This window comes from Balaenoptera ricei, chromosome 2 (genome assembly GCF_028023285.1).
Source record: "Balaenoptera ricei isolate mBalRic1 chromosome 2, mBalRic1.hap2, whole genome shotgun sequence".
In the NCBI taxonomy this organism is placed as follows: domain Eukaryota; kingdom Metazoa; phylum Chordata; class Mammalia; order Artiodactyla; family Balaenopteridae; genus Balaenoptera; species Balaenoptera ricei.
In genome coordinates, this window is record NC_082640.1 from 161,191,683 (window position 1) to 161,205,386 (window position 13,704).

Genomic DNA, 13,704 nt, shown 5'->3' on the forward strand with positions numbered 1-13,704 from the left:
TTCTGTGGATCTCAGAGCCAACATAACACGTGTTGTGTCGTGTTGTGGGTCAAGTGTGGGCATCTTACCCCAGATGCAGCCTAGTGGTTTCTGGGTTTATTTTGGCTCTGCCAAGTGCATGAGCTGGAATGACAAGTGATGCATGACACAGAGTATGGCTTCTTCCTGTCACCCGAAGCCCTCAGGCTGCACAGGCATGTTTTTAACTGTGACATTTGCTCTGGAAGTGCTCGTGACCACTGCTATTGCAACAGTGTTTAGATATCACCCTTGAGTTTGCAAAAAGGGCAAAAATCAAATCGAAAACAAAAATTGAGTATCCCAGTCTGCCTCTCCAGCCTTTATTCACCCCATTTTGGTAAAACATCTTCTTTTGGGGTGAAGTGAACCATTGTGATTAGGCTCATAGGCTCTGAAGAGCGGAAACTGTCTGTGTATTGTGTATTTTGCCCCTGACTGTATTTTGTTGAGGAGGATAAAACTACAGAACAAATGCTGGGGCATAAGGCAAGTCAAAACCAGTTAGCGGTGATTTTTAATCCTTTACATTCACAGTCTGGGTCTTTGGTTTTTTGTGAGTGTGGGAAAGGTATGGATCCCACCCTTGGGAGCAGCATTCCGTCAACTCTTTAAATTATTCTTGTCCTGACTTGGGCTGCGGGTCTCTGGTTTTTACCCTGGTGGTGTCCTATCAAATGCCAGACCGAACTCAAAGGAGTGAAAATACAGGCTTCTGTGTTGACTAGTGTCACACCAGCAGCATTTCCTGGTAGGCAGGAGGTGAGCTGGGGCCTGGAGTCAGACAGAACTGGTTTAGGAGCCCAGCTCTTCTGCTACCTGCCTGTGTGCCCACGGGCTGGCTGGGTGCCCACCCCCAGTTTTTCTCATTTTTGTCTTTGTTGTAAAAGTTCATGGGCTAAATGAAAAAGATAAACTCTATTAGATACCCAATGCCTAGTAGATGCTCAAAAACTAGTCGGCCATTCTGCCATCTTCCCAGTCCCCCGTGTACCCATTTTCTGCCCTTACCACTGAGAGTATAATGTGGTTTGTAGAAAGAATGTGGTCCCTAGTGGGCAGACCTGTGTGTTTCTGCCAGCTTTGTGTAGACAAGACCTTCCACCAACGTCCATCTGTCCGTCTGTCCAGCCAGCCAACATGACTGAGTTCCTGCTAAGGGACAGACTCAGGAACTAGGAGCTGGGTATAGAGCTGTGCACGCTCACTGAACACGGCTCTCAAGAAGTAGGAAAAAATATGCCCTGAAAAAAACAGAAGAGGCAGCAGCTTACAGTCCAATCCCTATGTTTTGGTTTCCACACTGGGCATGAAAGTACTGCCAAAGCCGATTTCCTCCTGGAGAAAAGTCACTGTGGGATGGTGTCGATATGTTTGAAGTGATGAGAGGGAAAAACCTACAACCAAGAGTACTCTGCCCGGCAAGGATCTCATTCAGATTTGACAGAGAAATCAAAAGCTTTATAGACAAGCAAAAGCTAAGAGAATTCAGCACCACCAAACCAGCTCTACAACAAATGCTAAAGGAACTTGTCTAAGTGAAGAGAAGAAAGGGACCTACAAAACACAAGAGAAGAAGGGACCTACAAAAACAAACCCAAAACAATTAAGAAAAAGGTAACAGGAACAAACATATCGATAATTACCTTAAATGTGAATGGATTAAATGCTCCAACCAAAAGACACAGATTCACTGAATGGATACAAAAACAAGATCCATATATATGCTGTCTACAAGAGACCCACTTCCGACCTAGGGACACATACAGAGAAAGTGAGGGGATGGAAAAAGATATTCCATGCAAATGGAAATCAAAAGGAAGCTGGAGTAGCAATACTCATATCAGATAAAATAGACTTTAAAATAAAGAATGTTACAAGAGACAAGGAAGGACACTACATAACGATCAAAGGATCAATCCAAGAAGAAGATGTAACAATTATAAATATATATGCACCCAAAATAGGAGCACCTCAATACAGAAGGCAAATGCTAACAGCTATAAAGGAGGAAATCAACAGTAACACAATAATACTGGTGGACTTTAATACCTCACTGACACCAATGGGCAGATTCATCCGGACAGAAAATTAATAAGGAAACACAAGCTTTAAGTGACACAATAGGGGCTTCCCTGGTGGCGCAGTGGTTGAGAGTCCGCCTGCCAATGCGGGGGACACGGGTTCGAGCCCTGGTCCTGGAAGATCCCACATGCCACGGAGCAGCTGGGCCCGTGAGCCACAACTGCTGAGCCTGCGCGTCTGGAGCCTGTGCTCCGCGACAAGAGAGGCCGCAATAGTGGGAGGCCCGCGCACCGCGATGAAGAGTGGCCCCCACTTGCCACAACTGGAGAAAGCCCTCGCACAGGAAGTAAGACCCAACACAGTCATAAATAAATAAATAAAATAAAATAAAATTAAAAAAATGACACAATAGACCAGATAGATTTAATTGATATTTATAGGGTATTCCACCCCAAAACAGCAGATTACACTTTCTTCTCAAGTGCATATGGAACATTCTCCAAGATAGATCACATCTTGGGTCACAAATCAAGCCTCGGTAAATTTAAGAAAATTGAAATCATATCAAGCATCTTTTCTGAACAAAACGCTATGAGATTAGAAAACAATTGCAGGGAAAAAAGCATAAAAAACACAAACACATGGAGGCTAAATAATATGTTACTAAATAACCAAGAGATCACTGAAGAGATCAAAGAGGAAATCAAAAATACCTAGAGACAAATGACAATGAAAACACGACAATTCAAAACCTATGGGATGCAGCAAAAGCAGTTCTAAGAGGGAAGTTTATAGCAATACAAGCCTACCTGAAGAAACAAGAAAAAGGCTTCCCTGGTCGTGCAGTTGTTAAGAACCTGCCTGCCAATGCAGGGGACACAGGTTGAAGCCCTGGTCCAGGAAGATCCCACATGCTGTGGAGCAACTAAGCCTGTGCACCACAACTACTGAGCTTGTGCTCTAGAGTCCGCGAGCCACAACTACTGAGCCCGTGTGCCACAACTACTGAAGCCTGCTCACCTAGAGCCCATGCTCCACAACAAGAGCAGCCACCGCAATGAGAAGCCCGTGCACCGCAACGAAGAGTAGCCCTCGCTCGCTGCAACTAGAGAAAGCCTGCGCACGGCAACAGACCCAATGCAACCAAAAATAAATAATTAAAAAAAAACAACAACAAGAAAAATCTCAAACAATCTAACCTTACATCTAAAGGAACTAGAGAAAGGAGAAAAACAAAACCCAAAGTTAGTAGAAGGAAAGAAATCATAAAGATCAGAGCAGAAATAAATGAAATAGAAACAAAGAAAACTATTTTAAAAAAAAGATCTTGCTGTGATTCATGTCAAAGAGTGTTCTTCCTGTGTTTTCCCCTAAGAGTTTTATAGTGTCCGGTCTTACGTTTAGGTCTTTAATCCATTTTGAGTTTATTTTTGTGTATGGTTTAGGGAGTGTTCTAATATCATTTTTTTACATGTAGCTGTCCAGGTTTTGCAGCACCACTTATTGAAGAGACTGTCTTTTCTCCATTGTATATCCTTGCCTCCTTTGTCATAAATTAGTTGACCATAGGTGCGTGGTTTTATCTCTGGGCTTTGTATCCTGTTCCATTGATCTATATTTCTGTTTTTTGCCAGTAGCATATTGTCTTGATTACTGTAGCTTTGTAGTATAGTCTGAAGTCAGGGAGTCTAATTCCTCCAGATCCTTTTTTTTTTCCCCTCAAGATTGCTTTGGCTATTTGGGGTCTTTTGTGTCTCCATATAAATTTTAAGATTTTTTTGTTCTAGTTCTGTAAAAAATGCCATTGGTAATTTGATAGGGATTGCATTGAATCTGTAGATTGCTTTGGGTAGTATAGTCATTTTCACAATGTTGATTCTTCCAATCCAAGAACATGGTATATCTCTCCATCTATTTGTGTCATCCTTGATTTCTTTCATCAGTGTCTTATAGTTTTCTTAGTACAGGTCTTTTACCTCCTTAAGTAGGTTTATTCCTAGGTATTTTATTCTTTTTGTTGCAATGGTGAATGGGATTGTTTCCTTAATTTCTCTTTCTGATCTTTCATTGTTAGTGTATAAGAATGCAAGAGATTTCTGTGCATTAATTTTGTATCATACAGCTTTACCAGATTCACTGATTAGCTCTAGTAGTTTTCTGGTGGCATCTTTAGGATTCTGTATGTATAGTATCATGTCGTCTGCAAACAGGGACAGTTTTACTTCTTTGTGTCCAATTTGTATTCCTTTTATTTCTTTTTCTTCTCTGATTGCCGTGGCTAGGACTTCCAAAACTATGTTGAATAACAATGGCGAGAGTGGCCATCCTTGTCTTGTTCCTGATCTTAGAGGAAATGCTTTCAGTTTTTCACCATTGAGAATGATGTTTGCTGTGGGTTTGTCATATATGGCCTTCATCATGTTGAGGTAGTTTCCCTCTATGCCCACTATCTGCAGAGTTTTTATCATAAATGGGTGTTGAATTTTGTCAAAAGCTTTTTCTGCATCTATTGAGATGATCATATGGTGTTTATTCTTCAGTTTGTTAATATGGTGTATCACATTGATTGATTTCAGTATATTGAAGAATCCTTGCACCCCTGGGATAATTCCCACTTGATCATGGTGTGTGATCCTTTTAATGTGTTGTTGGATTCTGTTTGGTAGTATTTTGTTGAGGATTTTTGTGTCTATATTCATCAGTGATATTGGTCTGTAATTTTCTTTTTTTGTAGTGTCTTTGTTTGGTTTTGGTATCAGGGTGATGGTGGCCTCATAGAATGAGTTTGGGAGTGTTCCTTCCTCTGCAATTTTTTGGAAGAGTTTGAGAAGGATGGGTGTTAGCTCTTCTCTAAATGTTTGATAGAATTCACCTGTTAAGCCATCTGGTCCTGGACTTTCCTTTGTTGGAAGATTTGTTGTTTTTTTTTAACAACTTTATTGGAGTATAATTGCTTTACAATGGTATGTTAGTTTATGCTTTATAACAAAGTGAATCAGCTATACATATACATATATCCCCGTATCTCCTCCCTCTTGTGTCTGCCTCCCACCCTCCCTACCCCACTCTTCTAGGTGGTCATAAAGCACTGAGCTGATCTCCCTGTGCTATGTGGCTGCTTCCCACTAGCTATCTATTTTACATTTGGTGGTGTATATATGTCCATGCCACTCTCTCACTTGGTCGCAGCTCACCCTTCCCCCTCCCTGTGTCCTCAAGTCCAACCTCTAAATCTGTGTCTTTATTCCTGTCCTGCCCCTAGGTTCTTCAGAACCATTTTTTTTTTTTTTTAGATTCCATATATATGTTTTAGCATACGGTATTTGTTTTTCTCTTTCTGACTTACCCCACCCTGCATGACAGACTCTAGGTCCATCCGCCTCACTGCAAACAACTCAATTTCGTTTCTTTTTATGGCTGAGTAATATTCCATTGTATATATGTGCCACATCTTCTTTATCCATTCATCTGTCGATGGACACTTAGGTTGCTTCCATGTCCTGGCTATTGTAAATAGAGCTGCAGTGAACACAGTGGTACATGACTCTTTTTGAATTATGGTTTTCTCAGGGTATATGCCCAGTAGAGGGATTGCTGGGTCATATGGTAGTTCTATTTTTAGTTTTTTAAGGAACCTCCATACTGTTCTCCATAGTGGCTGTATCAACTTACAGTCCCACCAACAGTGCAAGAGGGTTCCCTTTTCTCCACACCCTCTCCAGCATTGATTATTTGTAGATTTTTTGATGATGGCCATTCTGACTGGTGTGAGTTGATAGCTCATTGTAGTTTTGACTTGCATTTCTCTAATGATTAGTGATGTTGAGCATCCTTTCATGTGTTTGTTAGCAATCTGTATATCTTTGGAGAAATGTCAATTTAGGTCTTCTGCCCATTTTTGGATTGTGTTGTTTGTTTTTTTTAATATTGAGTTGCATGAGCTGCTTGTAAATTTTGGAGATCAATCCTTTGTCAGTTGCTTCATTTGCAAATATTTTCTCCCATTCTGAGGGTTGTCTTTTTGTCTTGTTTATGGTTTCCTTTGCTGTGCAAAAACTTTTAAGTTTCATTAGGTCCCATTTGTTTATTTTTGTTTTTATTTCCATTTCTCTAGGAGGTGGGTCAAAAAGGATCTTGCTGTGATTTATGTCATAGAGTGTTCTGCCTATGTTTTCCTCTAAGAGTTTTATAGTGTCTGGCCTTACATTTAGGTCTTTAATCCATTTTGAGTTTATTTTGTGTATGGTGTTAGGGAGTGTTCTAATTTCATTCTTTTACATGTAGTTGCCCAGTTTTCCCAGCACCACTTACTGAAGAGGCTGTCTTTTCTCCATTGTATATTCTTGCCTCCTTTATCAAAAATAAGGTGACCATATGTGTGTGGGTTTATCTCTGGGCTTTCTATCCTGTTCCATTGATCTATATTTCTGTTTTTGTGCCAGTACCATATTGTCTTAATTACTGTAGCTTTGTAGTATAGTCTGAAGTCTGGAAGCCTGATTCCTCCAGCTCCGTTTTTCTTTCTTAGGATTGCTTTGGCTATTCAGGGTCTTTTGTATTTCCATACAAATTGTGAAATTTTTTTGTTTTAGTTGGGTGAAAAATGCCATTGGTAGTTTGATAGGGATTGCATTGAATCTGTAGATTGCTTTGGGTAGTATAGTCATTTTCACAATGTTGATTCTTCCAATCCAAGAACATGGTATATCTCTCCATCTGTTTGTATCATATTTAATTTCTTTCATCAGGGTCTTATAGTTTTCTTCATACAGTTCTTTTGTCTCCTTAGGAAGGTTTAATCCTAAGTATTTTATTCTTTTTGTTGCAGTGGTAAATGGGAGTGTTTCCTTAATTTCTCTTCCAGATTTTTCATCATTAGTGTATAGGAATACAAGAGATTTCTGTGCATTAATTTTGTATCCTGCTACTTTACCAAATTCATTGATTAGCTCTAGTAGTTTTCTGGTGGCATCTTTAGGATTCTCTGTGTATAGTATCATGTCATCTGCAAACAGTGACAGCTTTACTTCTTTTCCAACTTGGATTCCTTTGATTCCTTTTTCTTCTCTGATTGCTGTGGCTAAAACTTCCAAAACTATGTTGAATAATAGTGGTGAAAGTGGCCAACCTTGTCGTGTTCCTGATCTTAGAGGAAATGGTTTCAGTTTTTCACCATTGAGAACGATGTTGGCCGTGGGTTTGTCATATATGGCCTTTATTATGTTGAGGTAAGTTCCCTCTATGCCTGCTTTCTGGAGGGTTTTTATCATAAATGGGTGTTGAATTTTGTCAAAAGCTTTTTCTGCATCTATTGAGATGATTATATGGTTTTTCTCCTTCCATTTGTTAATATGGTTTATCACATTGATTGATTTGCATATATTGAAGAATCCTTGCATTCCTGGGATAAACCCCAGTTGATCATGGTGAATGATCCTTTTAATGTGCTGTTGGATTCTGTTGCTAGTATTTTGTTGAGGATTTTTGCATCTATGTTCATTAGTGATATTGGCCTGTAGTTTTCTTTCTTTGTGACATCTTTGTCTGGTTTTGGTATCAGGGTGATGGTGGCCTCATAGTATGAGTTTGGGAGTGTTCCTCCCTCTGCTATATTTTGGAAGAGTTTGAGAAGGATAAGTGTTAGCTCTTCTCTAAATGTTTGATAGAATTGGCCTGTGAAGCCATCTGGTCTTGGGCTTTTGTTTGTTGGAAGATTTTTAATCACAGTTTGAATTTCAGTGCTTGTGACTGGCCTGTTCATATTTTCTATTTCTTCCTGGTTCAGTCTCTGAAGGTTGTGCATTTCTAAGAATTTGTCCATTTCTTCCAGGTTGTCCATTTTATTGGCATAGAGTTGCTTGTAGTAGTCTCTTAGGATGCTTTGTATTTCTGCGGTGTCTGTTGTAACTTCTCCTTTTTCATTTCTAATTTTATTGATTTGAGTCCTCTCCCTCATTTTCTTGATGAGTCTGGCTAAAGGTTTATCAATTTTGTTTATCTTCTCAAAGAACCAGCTTTTAGTTTTATTGATCTTTGCTATTGTTTTCTTTGTTTCTATTTCATTTATTTCTGCTCTGATCTTCGTGATTTCTTTCCTTCTACTAACTTTGGGTTTTGTTTGTTCTTCTTTCTCTAGTTCCTTTAGGTGCAAGGTTAGATTGTTTATTTGAGATTTTCCTTGTTTCTTGAGGTAGGCTTGTATTGTTATAAACTTCCCTCTTAGAACTGCTTTTGCTGCATCCCATAGGTTTTGGATCATCGTGTTTTCATTGTCATTTGTCTCTAGGTATTTTTTGATTTCCTCTTTGATTTCTTCAGTGATCTCTTGGTTATTTACTAACGTATTGTTTAGCCTCCATGTGTTTGTGTTTTTTACGCTTTTTTCCCTGCAGTTGTTTTCTAATCTCATAGCGTTTTGTTCAGAAAAGATGCTTGATATGATTTCAATTTTCTTAAATTTATTGAGGCTTGATTTGTGACCCAAGATGTGATCTATCCTGGAGAATGTTCTGTGCACACTTGAGAAGAAAGTGTAATCTGCTGTTTTGGGATGGAATACCCTATAAATATCAATTAAATCTATCTGGTCTATTGTGTCATTTAAAGCTTGTGTTTCCTTATTAATTTTCTGTCTGGATTATCTGTCCATTGGTGTAAGTGAGGTGTTAAAGTCCCCCAGTATTATTGTGTTACTGTTGATTTCCTCTTTTATAGCTGTTAGCATTTGCCTTCTGTATTGAGGTGCTCCTATGTTGGGTGCATATATATTTATAATTGTTATATCTTCTTCTTGGATTGATCCCTTGATCATTGTGTAGTGTCCTTCCTTGTCTCTTGTAACATTCTTTATTTTAAAGTCTATTTTATCTGATATGAGTATTGCTACTCCAGCTTTCTTTTGATTTCCATTTGCATGGAATATCTTTTTCCATCCCCTCACTTTCAGTCTGTATGTGTCCCTAGGTAGGAAGTGGATCTCTTGTAGACAGCATGTATATGGGTCTTGTTTTGTATCCATTCAGTGAATCTGTGTCTTTTGGTTGGGGCATTTAATCCATTCACATTTAAGGTAATTATCAATATGTTTGTTCCTGTTACCTTTTTCTTAATTGTTTTGGGTTTGTTTTTGTAGGTCCTTTTCTTCTCTTGTGTTTCCCACTTAGAGAAGTTCCTTTAGCATTTGTTGTAGAGCTGGTTTGGTGGTGCTAAATTCTCTTAGCTTTTGCTTGTCTAAAAAGCTTTTGATTTCTCTGTTGGAGCTGAATGAGATCCTTGGGGGGTAGAGTAATCTTGTTCGTAGGTCTTCCGTTTCATTGCTTTAAATATCTGGTGCCACTCCCTTCTGGCTTGTAGAGTTTCTGCTGAGAAATCCACTGTTAACCTTATGGTAGTTCCCTTGTATGTTATTTGTCATTTTTCCCTTGTTGCTTTTAATAATTTTTCTTTGTCTTTAATTTTTGTCAATTTGATTACTATGTGTCTCAGCATGTTTCTCCTTGAGTTTATCTGGCCTGGGACTCTCTGCGCTTCCTGGACTTGGGTGACTGTTTCCTTTCCCACGTTAGGGAGGTTTTCGACTATAATCTCTTCAAATATTTTCTTGGTTCCTTTCTCTCTCTCTTCTCCTTCTGGGACCTCTCTAATGCGAATGTTGGTGTGTTTAATGTTGTCCCAGAGGTCTCTTAGGCTGTCTTCATTTCTTTTCACTCTTTTTTTAAAATTCTGTTCTGTGGCAGTGAATTCCACCATTCTGTCTTCCAAGTCACTTATCTGTTCTTCTGCCTCAATTATTCTGCTCTGGATTCTTTCTAGTGTATTTTTCATTTCAGTTATAGTATTATCATCTCTGTTTATTTGTTCTTTAATTCTTCTAGGTGTTTGTTCTTTAATTCCTCTAGGTGTTTGTGAAACATTTCTTGCATCTTTTTGATCTTTGCCTCCATTCTTTTTCTGAGGTCCTGGATCATCTTCACTATCATTATTCTGAATTATTTTTCTAGAAGGTTGCCTATCTCCACTTCATTTAGTTGTTTTTCTGGGGCTTTATCTTGTTCCTTCAACTGGTACATAGTCCTCTGTCTTTTTATTTTGTGTATCTTTCTGTGAATGTGGTTTTTGTTCTACAGGCTGCAGGATTGTAGTTTTTCTTGCTTCTGCTGTCTGCCCTCTGGTGGATGAGGCTATCTAAGAGGCTTGTGCATGCTTCCTGATGGGAGGGACTGGTGGTGCATAGAGCTGGGTGTTGCTCTGGTGGGCAGGGCTCAGTAATAGTTTAATCTGCTTGTCTGCTGATGAGTGGGGCTGAGTTCCCTCCCTGTTGGTTGTTTGGCCTGAGACGACCCAGCCCTGGAGCCTCCAGGCTCTTTGGTAGGGTGAATGAGGGACTCTGGGAGGGCTCATGCCAAGGAGTACTTCCCAGAACTTCTGCTGCCAGTGTCCTTGTCCCTGTGGTGAGCCACACCTGTCCCCCGCCTCTGCAGGAGACCCTCCAACACTAGCAGATAGGTCTGGTTCAGTCTCCTATGGGTCACTGCTCCTTTGCCCTGGGTCCTTATGTGCACATGACTTAGTGTGTGCCCTGCAAGAGTGGAGTCTCTGTTTCCGCCAGTCCTGTCGAAGTCCTGCAATCAAATCCCGCTAGCCTTTAAAGTCTGAATCCAGAATTCCTCCTCCCGTTGCCGGACCACCATGTTGGGAAGCCTGACGTGGGGCTCAGAACCTTCACTCCAGTGGGTGGACTTCTGTGGTATAATTGTTCTCCAGTTTTTGAGTCGCCCACCCAGCGGTTATGGGATTTAATTTTATTGTGATTGTGCCCCTCCTACCATCTCATTGTAACTTCTCCTTTGTCTTTGGATGTGGGGTATCTTTTTTCGTGAGTTCCATTGTCTTCCTGTTGATTGTTCAGCAGTTCGTTGTGATTCCTGTGCTCTTGCAAGAGGGAGTGAGCACACGTCCTTCTACTCGGCCATCTTGAACCAATCTCCTCAAATAGTAGATGCTTTAAAGATCAGTTTGATTTGTTGATTGTATACAGTGTACATTGGAACAACCCTGCACTGAGCCTATTGATGATGACTTCTGAGAATATTTCAGAGCTGAGAATCACTAGTGACCACCCTGAGTGGCTATAATTGACGGGCTGGAAAACCAATAAGGATGATCAGCTCATTGGCAGCTGATGAATGGTGTTGGGCTGAAAGCAAATTGCTTCTCTACCTGCAGTTGCTTTCAAGTCCAATAAACGAAAAATGGGACCTTAACACAAAAGGCTTACTCAGCTTCTCTCACTCTTACAATCTGGACCTTGGTACTTCGTGTGCTCTCACACTATTTTCAAATTTCCACCTTGGTATTTCGTGTGGCAGAAGGGTTTGGGCAGTTCTATCACAGCTAGTCACTCCTGAATCAAGGCATTTCTGCCCTCAGAAACACCCAAGGCACGTTATCTGTCAGGTCACTGGAGTTTGAACTGCACCGCAGATATAAGATGTTTCAGTTTGTTGGGTTGTGTTTGTATGTGTATTTATAGCCACTTTGCATGTGCCCATGTCTTGTGTGTATAAATTTATGCAGTTGTGTGACTTCACACCACAGATGCTTTATAAATTACAAAGTTAACTTACACAATGAACTTAAGCTTCTATGTTTGTAAATGTGGTAACAACGTTAGGCTTCTATCTCTCACTGAATGCAAGTTCTTGGGGTTGTAGGGTGTAGAATTTTCCCCTCAGCTGGTCTCTCAGCTCCAGGTTAACAGATACAGTGAAATCAAGAATTTAAATGGCACAAAAAGCAAAACCAGCATTGTTTTACTCTACCATAGAGATGGGAGTATAGGAACCATTCTTCATTAGTTTGTAGCTAGAGAAAAGCCAGTCAGCATTGAGAACCCCAGCTATAAACGTTTTCACAATCTGTGATAGTGAGGGTGGTCAAGGGTGTGTGAGTTGAGCTGTCAGTCAAAAGAAAGATCTCTCTGATGTCTTGAGGGGGGAAACAATCCCTGTTTGAGGTTTAAGAAGGACTGGAAGTTGGGGATTATGTTTCTAATTAGGAGGCTCTTAAACGTGTGCTGTCACCTCTGGGCCATTGATACAACGATTGATTGTCTCTGTCTTCTATAGCTTGGAATTGCCATTGGGTTCTTGGTCCCTCCTGTCTTGGTACCCAACATCAAAGACCAGGACAAGCTTGCCTACCACATCAGCATCATGTTCTACATAATAGCAGGTGTGGCCACTCTGCTTTTCATCCTTGTCATCATCGGTAAGGTCATTAATAGGCTCATGGGGGTTGGGGAGGCAGGGAGGTCCTGCTGACTTGGGTGAGGACCTTGTGAATATGGCCCTAGAGCAGCATTCTAGGTCCCATGTAATCTATAAAATATATCTATAGAAACTGGAAGCCAGGCTTCCAATGGTCTTCAAATGTTTTAGCCTGAGTAGTTGCTGCCGATTCAGTGCTAGCTGGTCCTGTGTACTTTGTTAGCTGTTCAGTAAAGGTTAGTTGTAATTAACCAGTTCCCCAGTATGACCTCATTAGAATGAATGGGCAGCCTGCTGATCCCCTTGATGAAGCCCCGGTGAGCACTTACGATGTCACAGGCCCTGTGCTGAGTGTGCCTGATCTCACTGACTCCTCAATGGCCCTATAGGGGAGGTACCAGCATCAGTCTCACTTAACCAAGAGGAAACAGTGACTTACGAGGAGATAAGGGTATTATTCAAGATTAGACAGTAAGTAGCAGAGGCTGGATTCCAGCCTAGGCTTGTCTAAGTCCATACCCTAAATTTCTGGAACACAAGAAAACAAAATAGGACTGACCCACAAACACTAATACTTTCGTACATTCACCTGGGAATGCCTGGGGCCCACATTTTAAAATGCTTTTTTAAAATGTGTATAAGATACGCTCATTATGGAAAAAATCTAGAAAATACAAAAAAGCATAAAGAAAAGAATGACCATTAACTTAGCCTTGTACCTGTTAATCCCAACCACCAGCCCCAGAGAATTATTATTAATATTCTATGTATGTATATTTAATCATTGAGATATTTGGTTAATTTATATCCTTTTTTCTCTTCTGAGCGATATCACACGGGCTGTGATAAATTCAGAAAGAGCATAGTAGAGGTTTTCATTTTCAGTGAGTCATTTGTCTTTATAAGTTAACCAGCTGTCTTCCTAATATCTGAAAGTTCCACCTCACACGTTAAAGGTTTCATTCCTTCCTGCCGGCCTCAACTCCAGAGTCAAACAGTTTTATAATCATGTATCTCATCCAGCTATTCTCACTGTGTCATTCCCTCCCCGGGGTCCAAGCTGAGGAAGGGCTACCCGATGGCTTTTCAAAGCTCACAGGATCTCTTGGACGGAGAACTTGGTGTTCCTGGAAAGGTGAAAAGCCTTGAAGCTGTGGTTGAGAACAGGAAAGAACAATCTCGGCCAGACTTGAAGTTTCAAATTGTAATGTGCTCAGCTCCAAATTCTTGTGTTTGTAGCAGATGAGGGCCTGGTTCTTTGCAGAGATCCTGGAGGTAGGCCATTTCTACACTTTGCATTTTACTAGTAAGCACAGACGGTTGCTCATTGAATAAAGAGCTGAAAAATCTTATCCAAACTGTGGTTTGTGGTTGCCAAATCCTTGAGCAAACA

At 40.4% G+C, this 13,704-nt stretch overlaps 1 protein-coding gene across 2 annotated transcripts in view; it reads left to right on the plus strand.

Moving 5' to 3' along the window:
• Positions 1–13,704, plus strand: part of FLVCR2 (FLVCR choline and putative heme transporter 2) — a 65,327-nt gene that overhangs the window by 21,196 nt on the left and 30,427 nt on the right. For both annotated transcript variants that reach the window (XM_059914709.1, XM_059914710.1), the window contains exon 2: positions 12,171–12,312. In XM_059914709.1, the coding sequence (XP_059770692.1) occupies positions 12,171–12,312 (142 nt within the window). The remainder of the gene's footprint in view (positions 1–12,170; positions 12,313–13,704) is intronic.